This window comes from Macrotis lagotis, chromosome 7 (assembly GCF_037893015.1).
Source record: "Macrotis lagotis isolate mMagLag1 chromosome 7, bilby.v1.9.chrom.fasta, whole genome shotgun sequence".
Taxonomy (NCBI): Eukaryota; Metazoa; Chordata; class Mammalia; order Peramelemorphia; family Peramelidae; genus Macrotis; species Macrotis lagotis.
Genome location: NC_133664.1, coordinates 174,866,453 through 174,884,689, shown reverse-complemented (window position 1 = coordinate 174,884,689; position 18,237 = coordinate 174,866,453). Strand labels below are relative to the sequence as shown.

At 37.2% G+C, this 18,237-nt stretch overlaps 1 protein-coding gene across 1 annotated transcript in view; it reads left to right on the top strand.

Moving 5' to 3' along the window:
* PROSER2 (proline and serine rich 2) overlaps nt 1–18,237 on the top strand; it is a 71,046-nt gene that overhangs the window by 13,752 nt on the left and 39,057 nt on the right. The window contains exon 2 of the mRNA XM_074194126.1: nt 16,086–16,301. Coding sequence (XP_074050227.1) covers nt 16,164–16,301 — 138 coding nt within the window. The 5' untranslated portion in view covers nt 16,086–16,163. The remainder of the gene's footprint in view (nt 1–16,085; nt 16,302–18,237) is intronic.

The window sequence follows — 18,237 nt, the reverse complement described above, 5'->3', positions numbered from 1 at the left end:
GAACAGCCAGGAGACCAGTGTCACTACTGAAAATATGATATAAGATAGGGGTGGTGGTAAATGTATAAAGGGCTCTGAATGCCAAACAGAGCATTTTGTTTGATCCCCAAGGCAGTAGAGAATTATTAGTTTACTGACCAGGATGGGAGCTGGCATGTTTAGACTTGTGACATTGTGAAAAATCACAATGGTGGTTGGACGAGAAATTGAAGTGGGAAAAGAAGCAAGCAGACTTAACCTGCAGATTATTGAAATAGGCCAGAAGTGAGGAACAATCAAAGTGGTGACCCTGTCAGAGGAGAGAAGGAAGTATTTTTAAAGATGTTTTTCAAAGGTGAGATCAAAGGGTCTTGACAACAGATTAGATATGGGGAGTGAGAGAATATGAGGAGTTGTGGATGACTCCTAAATTGGCAACCTGAAGGACTGTTCGGATAGTGTCACCTTGCACAACATCAAGGAAGCTAGGAAGTGGGGAATTTCCCCAATGTTTGGGGAAAAGATACTGATTTTAGTTTTGGAGAGCCCTCTGATGCTGCTCAGTGTGACAGACACAGAGACAAAGACACACACACACACACACACACACACACACACACACACACACACACACACACACACACCCCTTGCCCTTTACTGTAAATCCAACCCAGAGGAACACTTAGAGATTTCAGAGACTTCAAGAGAAATGGTATTCTATGAATACAGGAGAATAGAGGTAGAAGATTATAGTTTTCAGGAAATGATAGGTTAAACTGATTTGGATAGAATATAGTTCATGAAGGAGAATAATATGGGATGAATCTGGAGAGATAGATTGGAGCAATATTATGAAATACACTGTTAATTATATTTTTCTTTTATCATTTGACTAATAGAAGGACATTCAGAAAACATTACAGAGGCACATGACTGAAGATTACACACACTATCAATTCACAAATCAAATCTGATCCATTTTATGTCAGTTTGTTATCCTATAAATGTCATTGGAATGATCTCATTTAGTTATGTTGAAGACCATATTTTACTATCATCTTGTTTCCCTCTGCACTGCCTTTTGTTTTGTGAGTTGATATTGGATATTCTCTTCAGCCATACTACTCTATAAAGTATTCCAAATTAATTTAGACTCATCCAACATTAGATTAGCCTATTGTGTCTGTTTGAAAGTCTGTTGACTGAGTTGTTCTCTGCCTTCCTCTGGCTGCTTATTGTAGTTGCCTTTCCTTTGGGTTGAACTTTTCTTAGCTTGTTTAAATAGGTCAGGGTGAGGCCAAAATAAATAAATAAATAAACAAAATAGGTCTAGATGAATGTGTGATTTCAAAGCAGCATCCTCTCACCTCTTGTCTTCTATAAGTAGTGATTTTGTCCTTTGCTTTTTAGTCACTGCAAACAGAGAACTTCTTATGAAATAATTTCCCATCTTATGTTTGTTAATATAGACAATTTCATCTTTTGTGATTAGTGTTTCCCATGACTGACATCCACTGATTCTTTTTAAATGTTTTATTGAGACTTTTAAAAAAAAAATCACTGTCCCTTCCCAAAGATGATACACTTTAAGCTCCTTAAGGGAGATTGTTTAGTTTTTGTGATTACCATCACCAGCTTACTTACACAGAGCCTCTGGTGAATAGTAGGCAATTAATAAATGCTCATTGACTGATTCATTACTATCCTCCCTGTAATAGTAGAAAGAGCACTGACCATGATTTTAGAAGACATGAGTTCACATCTTGATGTTTATTACTTATGACTCTTGAGAAAATTCAAGAATCCATCCTGAGTGTCAGATTTTACATTGAGACAATAAGGGTTTTTGTCTGTGAGATTCCTCCCAGCTCTGGATCTATGAAATAAGTACAGTCAAATCAAAGTAGTACATTGCTCACCCAAATCTTCTTTTTTAAAAGATATTAATATTTTATTTGTTTTCCACTTACATACAATAGTAGTTTCTACCTATCATTTTTGGTAAAGTTTTGAATTTTACAATTTTTCCTCCACCCATCCCCCCACAGAAGGCAATCTGATAATCTTTCCATTGTTTCCATGCTATATACATTGATCAGAATTGAATGTTTGAGAGAGAAATCATATCCTTGAGGAGAAAATAAAATATTAGAGATAGCAAAATCATGTAGTTCATAAGACACTTTTAAAAAAAATTGAAGGTAATAGACTTTGGTCTTTGTTTAAACTCCACAGTTCTTTCTCTGGTTACAGATGGTATTCTCAGTCATAGATACCCTGAAATTGTCCCTGATTTTTGCACTGATGGGATGAGCAAGTCCCTTAAGGTTGATCATCATCCCCATGTTGTTGTTAGGGTATACAATGTTTTTCTGGTTCTGCTCATCTCAGAATCAGTTCATGAATGTCTTTCCAGGCTTCCTTGAATTCCCATCCCTCCTGGTTTCTAATAGAACAGTAGTGTTCCATCACATAACTATACCACAGTTTGTTCAGCCATTCCCTAATTGATGGATATCCCCTCTATTTCCAATTCTTTGCCATTACATACAGGGCTGCTATGAATATTTTTGTACAAGTGATTTTTTTTTTAGATTTTTTGCAAGGCAATGGGGTTAAGTGACTTGCCCGAGGCCACACAGCTAGGTAATTATTAAGTGTCTGAGACCGGATTTGAACCCACGTACTCCTGACTCCAAGGCTGGTGCTTTATCCACTGCGCCACCTAGCTGCCCCACAAGTGATGTTTTTACCCTTTTTCATAATCTCTTCCCAAATCTACTTAAAGAAGGTATTTTTGATATACAGGTGAGAGACTTCTCAGTAATCCATAACCCTTTGATCTCTAATTTTTTTTACCATATTTTTTGACATTTCCGCTATTTCCATTTCCTCATGTAGCACTTCAGGGAGGTGTCAGAGTTCAAATGTGGTATTCACTGTCATCAGTGATGAGCATAGGTCCCCAGAGAAATGTTGAGAAACCTGTTCCATTTTTGCGTATTTATTTGTTGTTGTCCCTCTGGTTTCATTTCTAAATACTCTTATGAGGTTCTGGCTTTATTGGGTCCTAAGCCAAGCTTTCCTCTCTACTGCTTTTGGAAAAGGTGTGTTTGGGTCGAAATTTGCACCTTTGGAGACAGCACTTAGGTCAATGAGCTCACTCATTCATTGACAATTGGGCCAGGTTAGTAAGGGACCTTCTTAGTCAGAATGGTGGCAGAATGCTAAGGAAACTCTGGTGGAGTTTCAAGAAAAGTTGCATATATAAGTTGAGATCTGATGAGAAAAGGTATTTGTTTTTTCTGTTCTTTTGGATACATTCCTTGACACTATATTTTGGAAAATGGAAAATATGCCAGCTATGGCATGACCATGACATTACCAGTAAGCTGAAATTTCAGAAAGAGTTTTGAATAATTTCCAACTCTATAGTTAAGAAAGTGCTAAGGGTTTTCCTTTTCTTGAATTGAGGCAAAACTCTGAAGAAAATGGATTGTGACAAAAGGAGTGATTCTTGTGGTGGTGGGTTGTTTTTTTTTTTGCTATGTCAGCTCTCTATATATTGTCAGAGAAACATGGGGTTTAGCAAATCCTGGATAAAATTAGAAATTTTATTTTAATTGAGATGCAGGTAGGGGAAAAGTCAAGTTCTAAATAGATAGGTAGGATAAGAAAAGAAAATCTAATTCACTTTAAAAAAGTTTTCCTAGAAAAATAGAAATTGATAATTCACCTTAAATTTTTGTGATGTTTTATTGTATTCAAATAGTAGGAAATAAGTATGTCACTGTTTCACTTCTCCATTTCTTTTTCAAATAATGAATTAGGATATGGCCAAACTGAAAACACAAAAGGCTCATAAGAACAATTCATCAGTTAACTTTTCTTTTTAAAAATTTGGCATTTCCAATAAGAGTGCAGTATCTTTTAAGAGTAGAACAATCACTGTTAGAATTATAGCATAGTGTAAGAAAGTGAGAGCTCTCATAGGAAAGTAAGCTCTTGTTTCACTACTGTTGGAGCTGTTACATGAGCAAAACTAACATTAAAAATAATTATTTCACAATTTCCCCCCATCATTTATATACTTGAAAAAAAGCCACATGACAAAGTGCTATAATAACACAGAAACTCTTCTCACTGGCAAGGATTTTCATGTTTAATATATAAGAATAAGACTGATATTGTGATCTGATTGTCATTTTCTAGAAGCTGTTTTGATGGAATCCCCCAGTAGCTACTTCAAATACAACATAGAGGACATCCTTTTGAAAAATAATTTTTCCTGAAGTCTTGGATTCTTTCCCGAAATATCTATAAGAATGAAAGGGGAAAGAGAATGACTAAAAAATCAAATAAGCAGTAGAAAAAGAGTTATAAAATTTTACAACTAGAAAAGGATCTTCAAAACCATCTCATCAGCCTTTACAAATGAAAAACTGGGGCAAAGTCTTAAAATGATTTAAAAGCAGCACCAGTACTCAACTGTCCAGACACTGTCCTATAGGCGTAGTCACTCAATTGCAGTTTACTGGCCACATTTATGTAATACTCTTATAGTTAAAAATGATTTCACTTTTTTACATGATTCTTACAAAAACCCAGTGAAATAGATAGTGCATATTATTATCCTCATATCTCAGATAATAAAAGAGAAACTCAGAGAATTTGTATACTTGGACAAGCTACCCAGCTACTAATTATTCCGACATTGAACCTCTGATTTCAGTTCCAATACTTTTTTTCCACTGTACCCATATAGCTTTTATAATTTATGGCTTGAAATGGAAAAGAGAAAACTTCTCCAGAAACTGTTCAAATTTCCATTCCTTCTTTAAATGGACTGTCTCTGCCTTTAAAGCAAATATTATTACTTTCTTTGTATCATGTGCCAAGATTGAGGACATCAAGCTATGTGGCAAATACTGGACTATGAACAGCAGAGACTAAGAGTAGGAATCTCTAAACTCTGACCTGTACCAACATTTCTACAGTTCTCCTGTGGAGGATAAACACTGGCCATGATTAAATTACACTCTCTTTTTTTCTAAGTGCTAGCCTAGACACCTGGGGCCTACTTAGTTCCAAGTCACCTGGATGAAGAGGAAATTATCTTTTCTATCAGTCAGTCCAACTAAAGACTAATTTATGGGGACCATTATAGCTGTCTTCAAGTGTCTGAAGTGGCTGTCACAGGAAAGAGAGATTAGATTTGTTCTTCTTGACTTTAGAGAGCAGAATTAGAGCAAAGGTACAAATCAGCAAAGGGGCAGATATAGGCTTTATTTAAGGGGGGGGGGGGATTCCTAACAATTAGAGGTCTCTGGAAGTGGAATGGGTTGTATATAGAATTCCTAACTGGAGGTCTACCTACAAATGCCTTGTGACCATTTTTCTAATACAAAGGGGATTATTTGTACAGGTGTAGGTTGGACTCAGGGGTTCTTTTAGAAACAATTAAATTTCATTTAAAAAAAAATTGAGCTCTAAATTTTTCTTCTTTCCCTTACTTCCCCCTGTCTGAGACAGTAAGCAATTTGATATAGTTATACATGTTTAATTAGGCAAAATATATTCTCATATTAATCATGTTGTAAAAGAAGACACAGACCCAAAAGGGGAAAAAAAAACACAAAAAAAATTTTAAAAAAATAGTATGCTTTAATTTGCATACAGACTATCAGTTCTTTCTCTAAAGGTGGATAGCATTTTCTGTCATGAGTCCTTTGGAATTGTCTTGGACCATTGTATTTTGGGGGGTTTTTTGTTGGGGTTTTCTTTTTTAGGTTTTTGCAAGGCAAATGGGGTTAAGTGGCTTGCCCAAGGCCACACAGCTACATAAATATTAAGTGTCTGAGGCTGGATTTGAACTCAGGTACTCCTGACTCCAGGGCAGGAGGTGCTCTATCCACTTGGCCACCTAGCTGCCCTTTTGCAGTATTGTATTGCTGAGAAGAGCTAGGTATATCACAGTTGATCATCTTAACTGTGTACAATGTTCTGCTCATTCAACTTTGCATCAGTTCATGTAAGTCTTTCCAGGTTTTTCTGAAATCCTCCAGTTCATCATTTCTTATAGCACTAGAATTCATTACAGTCATATACCAGAACTTTTTCAGCCATTCTCCAATTGATGGGCATCCCCATTTCCAATTTTTTGACATTGCAAAAAAGAGCTGCTATAAATATTTTTGTTCAGAGAGATTCTTCCTCCACCTTTTTTTGTAGATCAGGGATTCTTTTCTAAGTGCTACAGGCCTCCACAATAGATCTTAAGGGACCCATTAACTTGTATAGGAAAAGATTACATCTTCATTTTTTCATAACTTCTCACTGAAATTAGTTATGAATTTAAGCAACAAATAATATTCTGAGAAGGGTTGATAGATTTTACTACACTCTCAAAGGGACCCAGGATGGAGAAATTCCTTCCACCTGAGGTTCAGTGAAAGTGACTATGACTTTGTCTAGTTGGTCCATGGATAAACTTGAGGTTGGTCTTGCTGGATGGCAATTTTTCCTGCACACACAAAGACTAAGGGTATAGTGTATATATAATGCAGGCTGTTCCCTGAAAGACAAATCCATTCTTTTCACACAAGCCTTTTTACAGCGACATGATATGAATAAAAATTATAGAATCTAAAAAAAAATCTAAATTTCAAGTAATTCAGTGGACAATGGGAAGAGAGCTGAAGTGTGTGGAATTAGGATGACTATTCAAGAAGTCAATGTTGGTCTTTATGTCAGCATGATGCAAAGAAAAGAGCAACTGGATTTTAGAGTCAGATGACTAGATTTGAATCCTAACTCTGTCTTTTATTATCTTTGAGTAAGTCATTTAATCTCTGTGGTCCTAATTAATTTATCTCTAAAATTGGGGGCAAGGTGTTCCTTTTTATGTCCTGGCTTACTGAGACCCTAAATCATTGATCCTATTTTTTTTTAAAAGGTTTAATGTATCAGGTTTCTTCCTCCATCACTCCACCTCAAATTTCTACATAGACTGGATCAAGTCATGCTATCCTAGGACTCACTAAGTAAAATTGTAAATCAATGGAAATTTGCCTTCATTGTTTTTACTCCCTTTTAAGACATTTGCCCTGGCTTCTCCCATCATCTGGACCTGCCCTCCCTATTCTAGATGGGCAGGATTTATAATACCATGCCTTCTTTCTCCCCAAAGCTAAAGTTCCTGTGGGTTTTATCTCAAAGTAGGATCTTCATGCCTTCCAAAGTATCCAAGGTATCAAATGATTTATCTACATTAAATAACTTGGGCAGCTAGGTATCTTCCAGAGTACATATCTGTCCTCAGACACTTACTACCTGTGAGACCCTGAGCAAGCCACCTAACCCTGTTTGCCTCAGTTTCCTCATCTTTAAAATGAACTGGAGAAGTAATGCCAAACCTCTCTTACCAAAAAAACTTCAAATACGGTCATGGAGAATCAGACACAACTAAACAACATGCCCTTGTTAATATGCTAGTGAAAAGAAGGATCTTCACTAGATTACTTTCCCAAAGTTGAATTCCTTTCCCTTTCCGTCTTTTTTTTTTCCTTTCAATTTTTTCAAGGCAAATGGGGTTAAGTGGTTTGCCCAAGGCCACACAGATAGGTAATTATTAAGTGTCTGAGGCCGGATTTGAACTCAGGTAGTCCTGACTCCAGAGCCAATTTGCTGCCTAGCTGCCCCACCCCTTTCCATTTTTTTTTAGATTTTTTTTCAAGGCAGTGGGGTTAAGTGCCCTTTCCATCTTTAATGGAAACCACTCCTTCTCTTCCCAAATTGTTCTCTACTAAAAGAACCACAAAGAAAGAGAGATGCCCTCAATGCCATGGAATTTTTCTTTTTCCACTTTAAGACATGAAATGCTGAAGAAAGTCAGGATGCTGTGTCATTTTGTTTACCTGTTTTGCTCCTCCATTATCCTTTCTGTTTTAAGTCTTATTGATTTCAGCTAGATGGCCCATTGGATAGAATACTGGACTTGGAGTCTGAGAGACCTAAGTTCAAATCCAGCCTCAAACATTTACTAACTTGTCTGACTTTGTGAAAGTCATTGAACCTGTTGCCTCACTTTCCTGACCTATACTTTTGTTATTCAGTTATTTCAATTATTTGTGATTCTTTGGGATTCCTTTTGGGACTTTTTTGGCAAAGATACTGGAGTGTTTCACCATTTCCTTCTCCAGCTCATTTTATACATAAGGAAACTGAGGTAGAGTTAACTGACTTACCTGGGGTCTCACATCTAGTGGTTGAGGTCAGATTTAAACACAAGTTTTCCTGTCTTTTTGTTGTTAGTTGTTTTTTTCAGTCATTTCTGACACTTTGTGACACCATTTTGGGTTTTCTTGGAAGACATACTGAAGTGGTTTGTTATTTCCTTCTCCAAGTAATTTTAAAGATGAGGAAAGTGAAACAAGCAGGGTTAAATGACTTGCCCAGAGTCATACTACTTCAAAATGTTTGAGGCCAGATTCAAACTCAAGTCATCTTAATTCCAAGTCCAGAGTTCTAGCCATTGTGCCACTTACCTGCCTCTATCTATAAAATGGAGATAATAATATCCTCTACTTGCCAGGGTTTTCATGAGGATCCAGTGAGATAATATTTGTAAAGTACTCATAGCTCAGTGACTGGCATAGCATTAGTCAATAATTGTCAATAAATATTGATCAAGCATCCATTGGAGTTACAATATGAAAAAAAGGAAGCAGGTCTATATATCAAGAAGTATACAGTCGGGGTGCCTAGGTGGTGCAGTGGACAGAGCACCAGCCCTGAAGTCAGGAGTACCTGAGTTCAAATCTGGCCTCAGACACTTAATAATTACCTAGCTGTGTGGCCTTGGGCAAGCCACTTAACCCATTGCCTTGCAAAAAAAAAAAACCCACTAAAAACAAAGAAGTATACAGTCTAATGGAGGAAGGCAAAACAGAAAAGACTGAAGAAAAGGGGGAAGATACTTCTAATGGAGGGGGACATGAGGGAGATGTCAGAGAAGTGGCAAAAAAATGCAACTAGATAAGAAATAAGATGACTGAACTGGGCTCCCTCTTTTAATGAAGATTTGGATGTTCAGGACTCCTCTCTCCAAACAGAGGCAGGAAGCACCAGGCAGGGTGGAGAAGTCCCAGAAGTTCCAGATTAGTGCTGCTGGGTGAGAAATGTAGAAACATGATAGGCACTATATAAATGCTAGCTATTATTATTCCTTACTAAATTTCCTATAATGGCAGTACTAAATCTCCTCTGGCATCATTGAGCCTCACTCTGTGCACTCATTTAAAAAAAATCACCTTATGTTCTGCTTAAATGAGAAGTGTGAATGAAAAAAAGTGCATTAGAATGTGCCAGTTGTTGGTTTTTTCTTTTTAGTTTTAGTTTTTTTGCAAGGCAATGGGGTTAAGTGGCTTGCCCAAGCCACACAGCTAGCTAATTATTAAGTGTCTGAGGCCAGATTTGAACTCAGGTACTTTGTAACTCCAGAGCTCTATCCACTGCCACCTAGCCGCCCCATCTTTGGCTATATTCTACATAAATTTTCTTTGATCTATTTACTACCCCCTAAAGTACAACTTCCAGACTTGCTTCTGAAATGTTTTCCCTATTCCTTTCTACCCATCTGAACCCTATCTTTCCTTTATATCCTCATTATAATATTACTATAATTATTAATTAAGATTTATATAGTACTTTAATGTTTGAAAAAATGACTTAAGATGATCTCATTTGAATGTTACAGCAACTCTGAAGATGAATGCTCCTAATAATCCCCATTTTTCAGATAGGAAAACTGAAATCGGAAGAGAGCAAATGACTTACTTGCCCAGTGCCATTCAACTAATGAGTATGTCAAAGGCAGTAGTGAACCTCATGTCTTCCTGATTCCCTGTCCAGAGTTTCACTTCATTTCATTTATTGTACCACCTAGCTGTTTCCTCTGCGTGCCAAAAGCATTTAGCACCAATATGTTTCTTAGCTATTCCTAAATAATGTAAATTAATCATATTGCTGCATGAATAGGATATTCAAGTAACTTAGTCTAGGAAGCAATTATAAAAATAGTTCTGGACCTCAAGAAAGAAGTCAAGACTCAAAATAAATACATTTGTGAATCTAACATATAAAAGTTACAGTTGAAACCAGGGCCTAGAAAAAATGGAGGATGATGACAAGACTTTGGAAAATGTCTTCTATATTAACAAGAGGAAAAAGAGGCAGAAGGAACAAATGGTATGAAGGGAGGAAGAATAAATAGGAGAACTGAGAAGAGGCCTTTGAATGTCAATTAAGAGGTCATCTTGGAAAAAGTGATTTCAGTAAAGTGGTTCCGATGGAACCAGGGTTGAAGAATGGACAGGAGATGAAACATTGGGTATAGATGGTTATTTCTATTAGTTTTGTCAAGGGAAGTAAGGAAAGGATAAAGGATGGAAAGGGAAAGTAGGCTCAGAAAGGTCTTGTTAGGATGTGGAAATCTAAACATATTGGTAGACATAGGGAAAAAAGAAGTTGAAGATGCTTGAGAGAAGATATGTTTGATGAAGCAAGGAAAAGGTAAAGAGGGGATGGAATTACAAGTAAACTGGAGGGGAGGCATTTCTTCTTCTAAGTTAGGGAGATAAGCAGAAAAATAGAAATATGAAGTGTGGAAGAAAGGAAATGATAAATGTCATATTAGATGGTTCTAACTGCTCCTAGAGTCCTGGGCTCTAATGAGTGATCTTTCCTGATATTTCTCGCTAAAATCAGACCACTATCTTCCTGGACAATTCCAAATCATGCCCTGATCTCCACCCCCTCTCTATTCCCTGTTATCCCAATGTGAACTCCCTACAGGAATGGTCTGCCCATATCAGAATGTAAGCTTTTGGGGAGTGGGAGATATAGGGATGGTAGGGAACAGATACTATCTTGCTTGCTTTCATTTTTATTCTCAATTCTTAGAGCAATAACTGAGGGGGCAGTTAGGTGGCCCAGTGGATAGAGCATCTGCCCTGGAGTCAGGAGTACCTAAATTCAAATCTGACCTCAGACACTTAATAATTACCTAGCTGTGTGGCCTTGGGCAAGCCACTTAACTCTATTTGCCTTGCAAAAACCTAAAAAAAAAAAAATAGCCAAAGATGAGGCTGGATGTGGAGGACCCCGAAAACCAGTTTCAGAAGTCTTACATGGGGCAGGGAGGAAAGTGGGGAAGTTTTTGATCAGGGTAAAATAAACCGAGTGGTATTTTCAGAAGATGAATCTGTAGCTGTGTACATAGTCAATGAGACTAGGACAAAAGGAGGAGGAAGGGGAGGAAGGAGAAGTGTTAGGCTAGGAAACTAGCTGAGAGGATAGAGGTGATAAGGACTCAATTCATCAGTCTGTAAGCAATTATCGAGTTCCCACTGTGTCAGATTCTATGCTAAAAACTGGAGATAGACTAAATAAAACAGTCCCTGACTTCAAGGAACTTACATTCTAATGCATTGCATCAGTCCATGTGTAGATTTCAAGGGGTCTGTGAACTTTGCTGGGGGGAAAATTATAATCTTTATTTTTATTAACCTGTAACTGAAATTTGACATTTGCTTCAATTTTTTAAAATCAACCTGAGAGGGCAGCTAGGTAGCATAGTGGATAAAGCACCGGCCTTGGAGTCAGGAGTACCTGGGTTCAAATCTGGTCTTGGACACTTAATAATTACCTAGCTGTGTGGCCTTGGGCAAGCCACTTAACCCTGTTTGCCTTACAAAAAAAAATCAGTCTGAGAAAGGGTCCATGATAAACATAAAAAGATTGAGAACCCTTGTTCCAATGGAAATTTAAAGTATGGTTTAGAATGTTATTGGGAGAAACACTGGAAAGGACAAATCAAGATATCACAATTAGATATATACATGAGGAAAGGAATATAAAAGTGATTATAAAATTATTTCTGTCTGAAGAACTCACTCTGTACATGGGTACGTCTTTGGCAAAGCTTTAGAGCTTTGGTGATTTGGTGAAGCAAAAATGTTTTTCATTCATGTGGTCATGTGTATTTTTAAAAAGCATTTATTAGGCACTGGCTTGCTAGTTGGCAAACTAAATATTGGGGATTCAAATTTTTTTTAAAAAAAATAGTCCTTGCTAATGCCATCCAGAGGAAAAAAACCACAGAATCTGAATGCATACTATGTTCACTTTTTTAAAACTTCTTTTCTATTTTTTCTTTCCTAACTCACAGTTTCCTTTCTTTTTCCCTTAGTTCTAATTCCTCATATACAAAATGACTAATATATAAGTATGTTAAACACAAATATATAGGCACAATTTTTAGCAGTCTGTCACCAGGGGGAGGGGAAAAGGAGAGTGGTAGAAAAATGTGTATCTCATAAATCTGTAAATGGATGAATGTTGAAAAACTACCACAGCATGTAATTGGAAAAATAAAATATATTTCAATTAAAAATAAAAATAAGAGGGCAGTTAGGTGGATAGAGTCCGGCTCTGGAGTCAGGAGGACCTGAGTTCAAATGTGCTCTCAGCACTTATTAATTACCTAGCTGTGTGACCTTGGCAAGTCATTTAACCCCATTGCCTTAAATAAATAAAAAAAATAAGAATAGTCCTTGCCCTCAATCGCTTAGGGTCACATGATTACATTCTAACAAGACAAGACTTAATGGAGAGTGAGGACTAGAGTGGTGGTATTTATTCTGAGAAAGTAGAAATGGTAGGAGAGGGTGCATACTTGATAGGCTGGTGACTCAAGATGGATGACTGAATGGGATATGAAGATAAAGTATAGTCTGATGTCTACAACCAGCTAAGAATTGGATTAATGGGCTAGTTTGCACATACTCAATTACCAATCAACTGGGTTAGGTCCTAAGGTGTTGCTTCAAAAGTAACAGATGAACTTCTGTTACTGTTGCTGCTGGTATTTTGGGGATCACCAGTTAAAGACAGAATTTGGAGTAACCGAGAAATCAAGGACCACTGAAAGGACAAAAGAATTCAAGCTCTCTGGGATGTTGAAACTGTTCAGGATTTATTATAGCAAATTATTAGAAATATACAGATTTAAACTCCTAGAAAAGCAGTAACCACTTTATGACTAGGCTAGGAGAAGTGAGAGAGAGAGAGAGAGAGAGAGAGAGAGAGAGAGAGAGAGAGAGAGAGAGAGAGAGAGAGAGAGAGACAAACTATGTACTGGTCCTTCCTATCCCAAGGTGCTCGACCCCTAGTAGTTCAACATGTCATTTCCTCTCATGCCAGCCTCTATGACCAAGATTACTGAAGGGGAAAATGGGGGGCAAAATACAAACAACACGGTCAAGGAGAGACATAATACAATCAACAATCAAGATCAGTTTACATCTCAGGAGCAAACAGCCCAGGGCCACACAGCTAGTAAGTGTCTGAGGTCAGAATTCAAATCTTAGCTACCTCAGATTTAGCTCAGACTTAGCTGCCTCACAGAGTTCTTTACCTGCAATGATTCTTTTGATCTGCACAACAACCTTGAGAGGTAGGCATTGTTTTACAGATGGCAGAAAGGTAGAGAATTAAGATATTTGCCTAGGGTCACACAGTTAGAAATAGATTTCAAGAAAATTTAAACCTAGGCCTAAATTAACTAGTCAGGACTCCATTCACTCTCTTCTTCCAAAAAGGTCCCATATTAATTTGAAGTTCTATTTTGGTGTGTTTGGGAATAAGGTAAATTGTGTTGGTTCATCTGATCTCCAGAGTCTAAGAGAGGGCACTACAAGCTATCCTGGCACAGTGTTCTAACAACACTGTGATAAATAGGACTTTCCTCATGGAGCAAATACAGAGTGAATGTCTATAGGATCATAAGTATTTTTGCCCAGTGTTTTGTTACCTCCTCTGATCTTGGGAGAGGCTTTGCTAAGGGCATTTGATTTCCTGTTGCTTGGGAGCTAGGCTGGGCTGTCAGCCAAAATAGGCAGAAGAATACATGGGAGTAAGTCAGTTTACATGCCCAACTCAGTTGCCTTGTTCCTTGAATTTCTTGTTGATGCTTCCTACCCCCCACCCCCTAATTTGATGCTAGCCTAAAGAAGATAACACTCAGCTCTCTGAAGACTACTTCTGGAATCCCACATTGGCTGCTAAGCCTCAGCTGGTAGCCATAATCTGAAACCACAGCCTTTTGCATTAATTTGGGCATAGAAATGGACAGAGGGGGGATTTTTCATGGTGCTTCAGTGTCTGAGGCTAATGGAACAAAGACTGTTGAATAATAGGTATAGAAAACCCAAGACTACCTTCAGTTAAAACACTAAATTTGCAAAGGCTGAAGCCAAGAGTTTCTAATAAGGAAAACACAGAAAATGGCTTAGGTCATCTTTAAATCCAAGGGGTTGTTGGAATTTTAATAAGTACTCAAGGTTTGATTGTAAAGTTGCATTCTAACTTAAAGATTTTGCATTTTGAGTCCTATCTCTTCTGTTTTAAGTGGATCTGTTCAGTAGCCCTGGTTTCTGGACTCCTCTTTGGCCAGCTTAACTTCAAGGACTATAAGTGCTATTCTTTTGGGGAGATTTTGTTCTAAACCCAACTGCTGCAGGGTGATGTAATAGAAAGTAAATTCAATTCATCCTTCAAGCATTAACTCCTATTTCTGTGCAAAGCATTGTGCTAAAGTGATTGTGTTATCACTAGGTAAGATTTTTTTTTTAAGTTTAGATAAGATTTAGATCCTATTCTTCTAGAGGTTAGTATAGGATAGGAATAAGATAAACAAGACTACTATAATATAAGGTGTGTTTGATAAGTGCATTAAAAAGCTGTAAAACATGGTAGACAGCTGGGTGGTACAGTGGTTAGAGGGCTGGACCTGGAGTCAGGAAGACTCACCTTTGTAAGTTCAAATTCAGCCTTAGACACTAGCTATATGACTCTGGACAAGTCACTTAATCCTGTTTTCCTCAATTTCCTCTTCTGTAAAATAATTTGGAGAAGGAAATGGGAAGTATCTTTGCCAAGAAAACCCTCAAAAAGGATCACAAAGAGTTGAAACAACTGAAAAAAAAATAAAAAGCAAGAAAGTCATTACCAACTTGGAGGTAGGGGAACATGGAAAAATAGTGAAGGATTCAAGGACCAGATGACCTCAGGTAACAAAGTACATTTTATTGAGAATCAGGAGACTCAGTTTCTTTGATACTAATTTATTATGTGACCTTGCACTAGAATTGTCTTCTGTTCCTATTGGGTTCAACTAGATATGTTCAAATACTTTCCAGATAGAAAAATCTCTGAATCAATCTATCTTGGTTTAGTAGGAAAACAATGGAAACTTAGGGTGGTACTGGAAAAGATTGGGGAAGATGGGTTGTGGATTTAAAGAAACTAACATCCAATTTTAGTCAGATTTATTCTTAACTCCAAAGCAACTATATTAATCAGAATTGGTTAGAAACAATCCTAATATCATCTTTACGTGTCCTATCATCTATTCTATGAGTTTAATTCCAAAGGTACTAACTCTACTATGGTATCAATGAATGATTTAAGAATAAATCTAACTAAAATCTAATTCTTTAGATTGAGGAGTTCTTAACCTGTGTCAATGAATCTTTTATTTTAATATTTTGTTAACTGTATTTCAGCTTATTTGATTTCCTTTGTAAAAGTCTCTGTCTTTGATTTTATGCATTTAAAAGTATTATTCTGAGAAAGGGTACATCGGCTTTTCCATTCTGCCAAAGGAATCAATGACACCCAAAAAGGGGAAGAACTTCTGATTTAGATCTTTGTAATTGAGGGAATAATGAAATAGGAAAATGCAGAACTGTGCAAGCAGAAGGTGTCCAAATTTGGTTCCACTGCATTTCTAATAGTAAAAGAACCCTCATTATACCTATTTAATCGGCCCCCATGTGTACTTTGGGTTACTAAGTCATCGTGCTCATTGTTGACAGAACCTGGACTCGGGTTTCTCATTTACTTGTTTTGATCTAATGGTCAACTTATTCAAGTATACTTCCTGAATAAGCTGATCTCCTGCTGGCACTTTCATGTTGTAGGGCTAAAGTCAGTTTAAGATCTAGGTCATGCTTACTTTGCATGTAATTTTTTTTTTCTTCCAGAAATGATCCAGGATTCAATACTGGCTGGGTTCTTTTCTCATTGTTTGACCAAGCAGACTACTTGAGCTTCCTGTGGGAATGCCCAGAAATCATCTAACATCAGACTGTTTAGAAATGGACTCTGACATGTCACCCAGCTACAGGCACAGTGACCTAAGCAGAGATGGGAGTCTGGACAGCAGAAGGAGCAGTTCTCGATCCAGAAGTTTTACCTTGGTGAGTGATGACAATATCTAATGCATGTATATAAGGGTACACATGTGTGTGCATGGAGGTAAAAAATCCTCTCTAACATAATTTTAAAAAATTAAATAGCTTTTTCTTTAGGTTCCTTAGAATCAATATGGTTGGATTTTCTTGTTTAAATTTCTACTTTTTTAGGACCCACTCTTAGGGTAAGGGTAGTTCAGAAAGGGGATGGTGTGGGTTCCCTCCTGCCTCTCTGGGCCATTGGACAGGATCAGCATGTGGCACACAACTAAGTACAAAGTCTTAAATAAAGTAGTATAGCCAATGCAAAGCTGCTGTCCATCTACTCACAGCCACAAGAACCCAGAGAAGATGATATTCTCCTGAAAAAATTCCTAACTTCTATTTTAAGACCTGGAATATAAAAGGGGAAAAAAAAACCCCGCAAAAATGCAGAAGACTTCACTTTCTCAGCTTCAGTTGATAAAAGATACAAAACTCAACATCTGGTATTATTAGGTACTAAAATTATTTTGACTCAAACATATAGCTAAATGGAAATTCATATTAAAATATTTTTCAAACAAGAAAAACTCATAGGGTGTGGGTGCGTGATATTGCAGGTATCCCACATGAATTCTATGTCTCAGTCTGCTAGTGACTTCTTTTCTTCTAAGTTTTTTCTTCTTGCCTTTAAAAGTGGTCCAATAAGTATATTTTGGAGCATGTTTGTAAATTTCCAAAAATTACAAAAACTTTCTCTCCAACTGGCTCAGCTTCCACTTAGAGGAAACCAGGTAAAAAGTCCTTTCCCATGGATTAGTTTACTCTGTCTCTCTATCTCAAACCACAAATTATAGGCTTAGTCAGAACTCAACAATGGTCATGTAATTTATTAGAGATATCAAGTAATAGCATAAATACTATGCTGAGGTTCACAATCAGTCACCTCTGGCTCTGGGAAGAAAGGGGTAAAAAGAGTGACTGATTGATCTTCCTTGTCCCCAGCTGTCACATCTACTGGTTTAACCTGGTCTCAGTTCCAGTCTACTCCTGCTACATACTTGTCTTCTCTCCTCTAGCTCTCTCTAGTACAAATGATGACCTTCTTATGTCTCATTTTTCACCCCTCTACTTTCCCTATCTGGTAGAATAAATTTTAAGTGAGAGAAGTCCTTTATAAAGGTCAATCCCCCCCAAAAAAATATTCCTCAGAATGGATATTAACAGAGAAGTCTGAGGATTCTCTCTCATCCAGACAAAATCCTCTGAAGTCTCTGTGATCCCTGGAAGGTCACCCATATCCTCTTCCATCCTAGATCTCAGCACTCCAGAGTTATGCCAGCAACATTAAGATAATTGCTCCTTTATGCAAACAAGACCTCTCCTCTTAAACCAAACAAACAGGGACTTCATGGCATTAAACAACTGTTGAAATTTTGCAAAAGTAAATTTTTGTTAGAAATGTGGCTTATCTTCCTCTAAATTCCTGTGATACTTTGTGTGTGTGTGTGTGTGTGTGTGTGTGTGTGTGTGTGTGTGTGTGTGTGTGTATATATATATATATATATATATATATATGTCTTATTGAATTCAAATACAGAAAGTAGAATGTAAATGTCTTATCTCCTACAAGTCAAAAAACTTTGGGAGAGCAGTAAATATGTACCTTTACAGAAACCAGCACATAGCATCTATTTAATAGTTGCTGAACTGAATTTTCTCTTTTTCAATTATTGAACTAAATTTGCTCTTCTTGAAAGGGTAAGACCTTCATTTAGAAAATTAGCTCTATAGTATCAATAGGTCTCCAAAGTTCATCCCTACTTCCATCTTTCTATTTCTACTCTAGTAGAAGTTCCAGTTCCCACTTTCCAGGAATTCTGAGATCTGGAATGGACCTGTTATTACTGCCTAGCAGATATATGTAGGAGGTCTAAAATCCATACAGAGAGGAAATTTC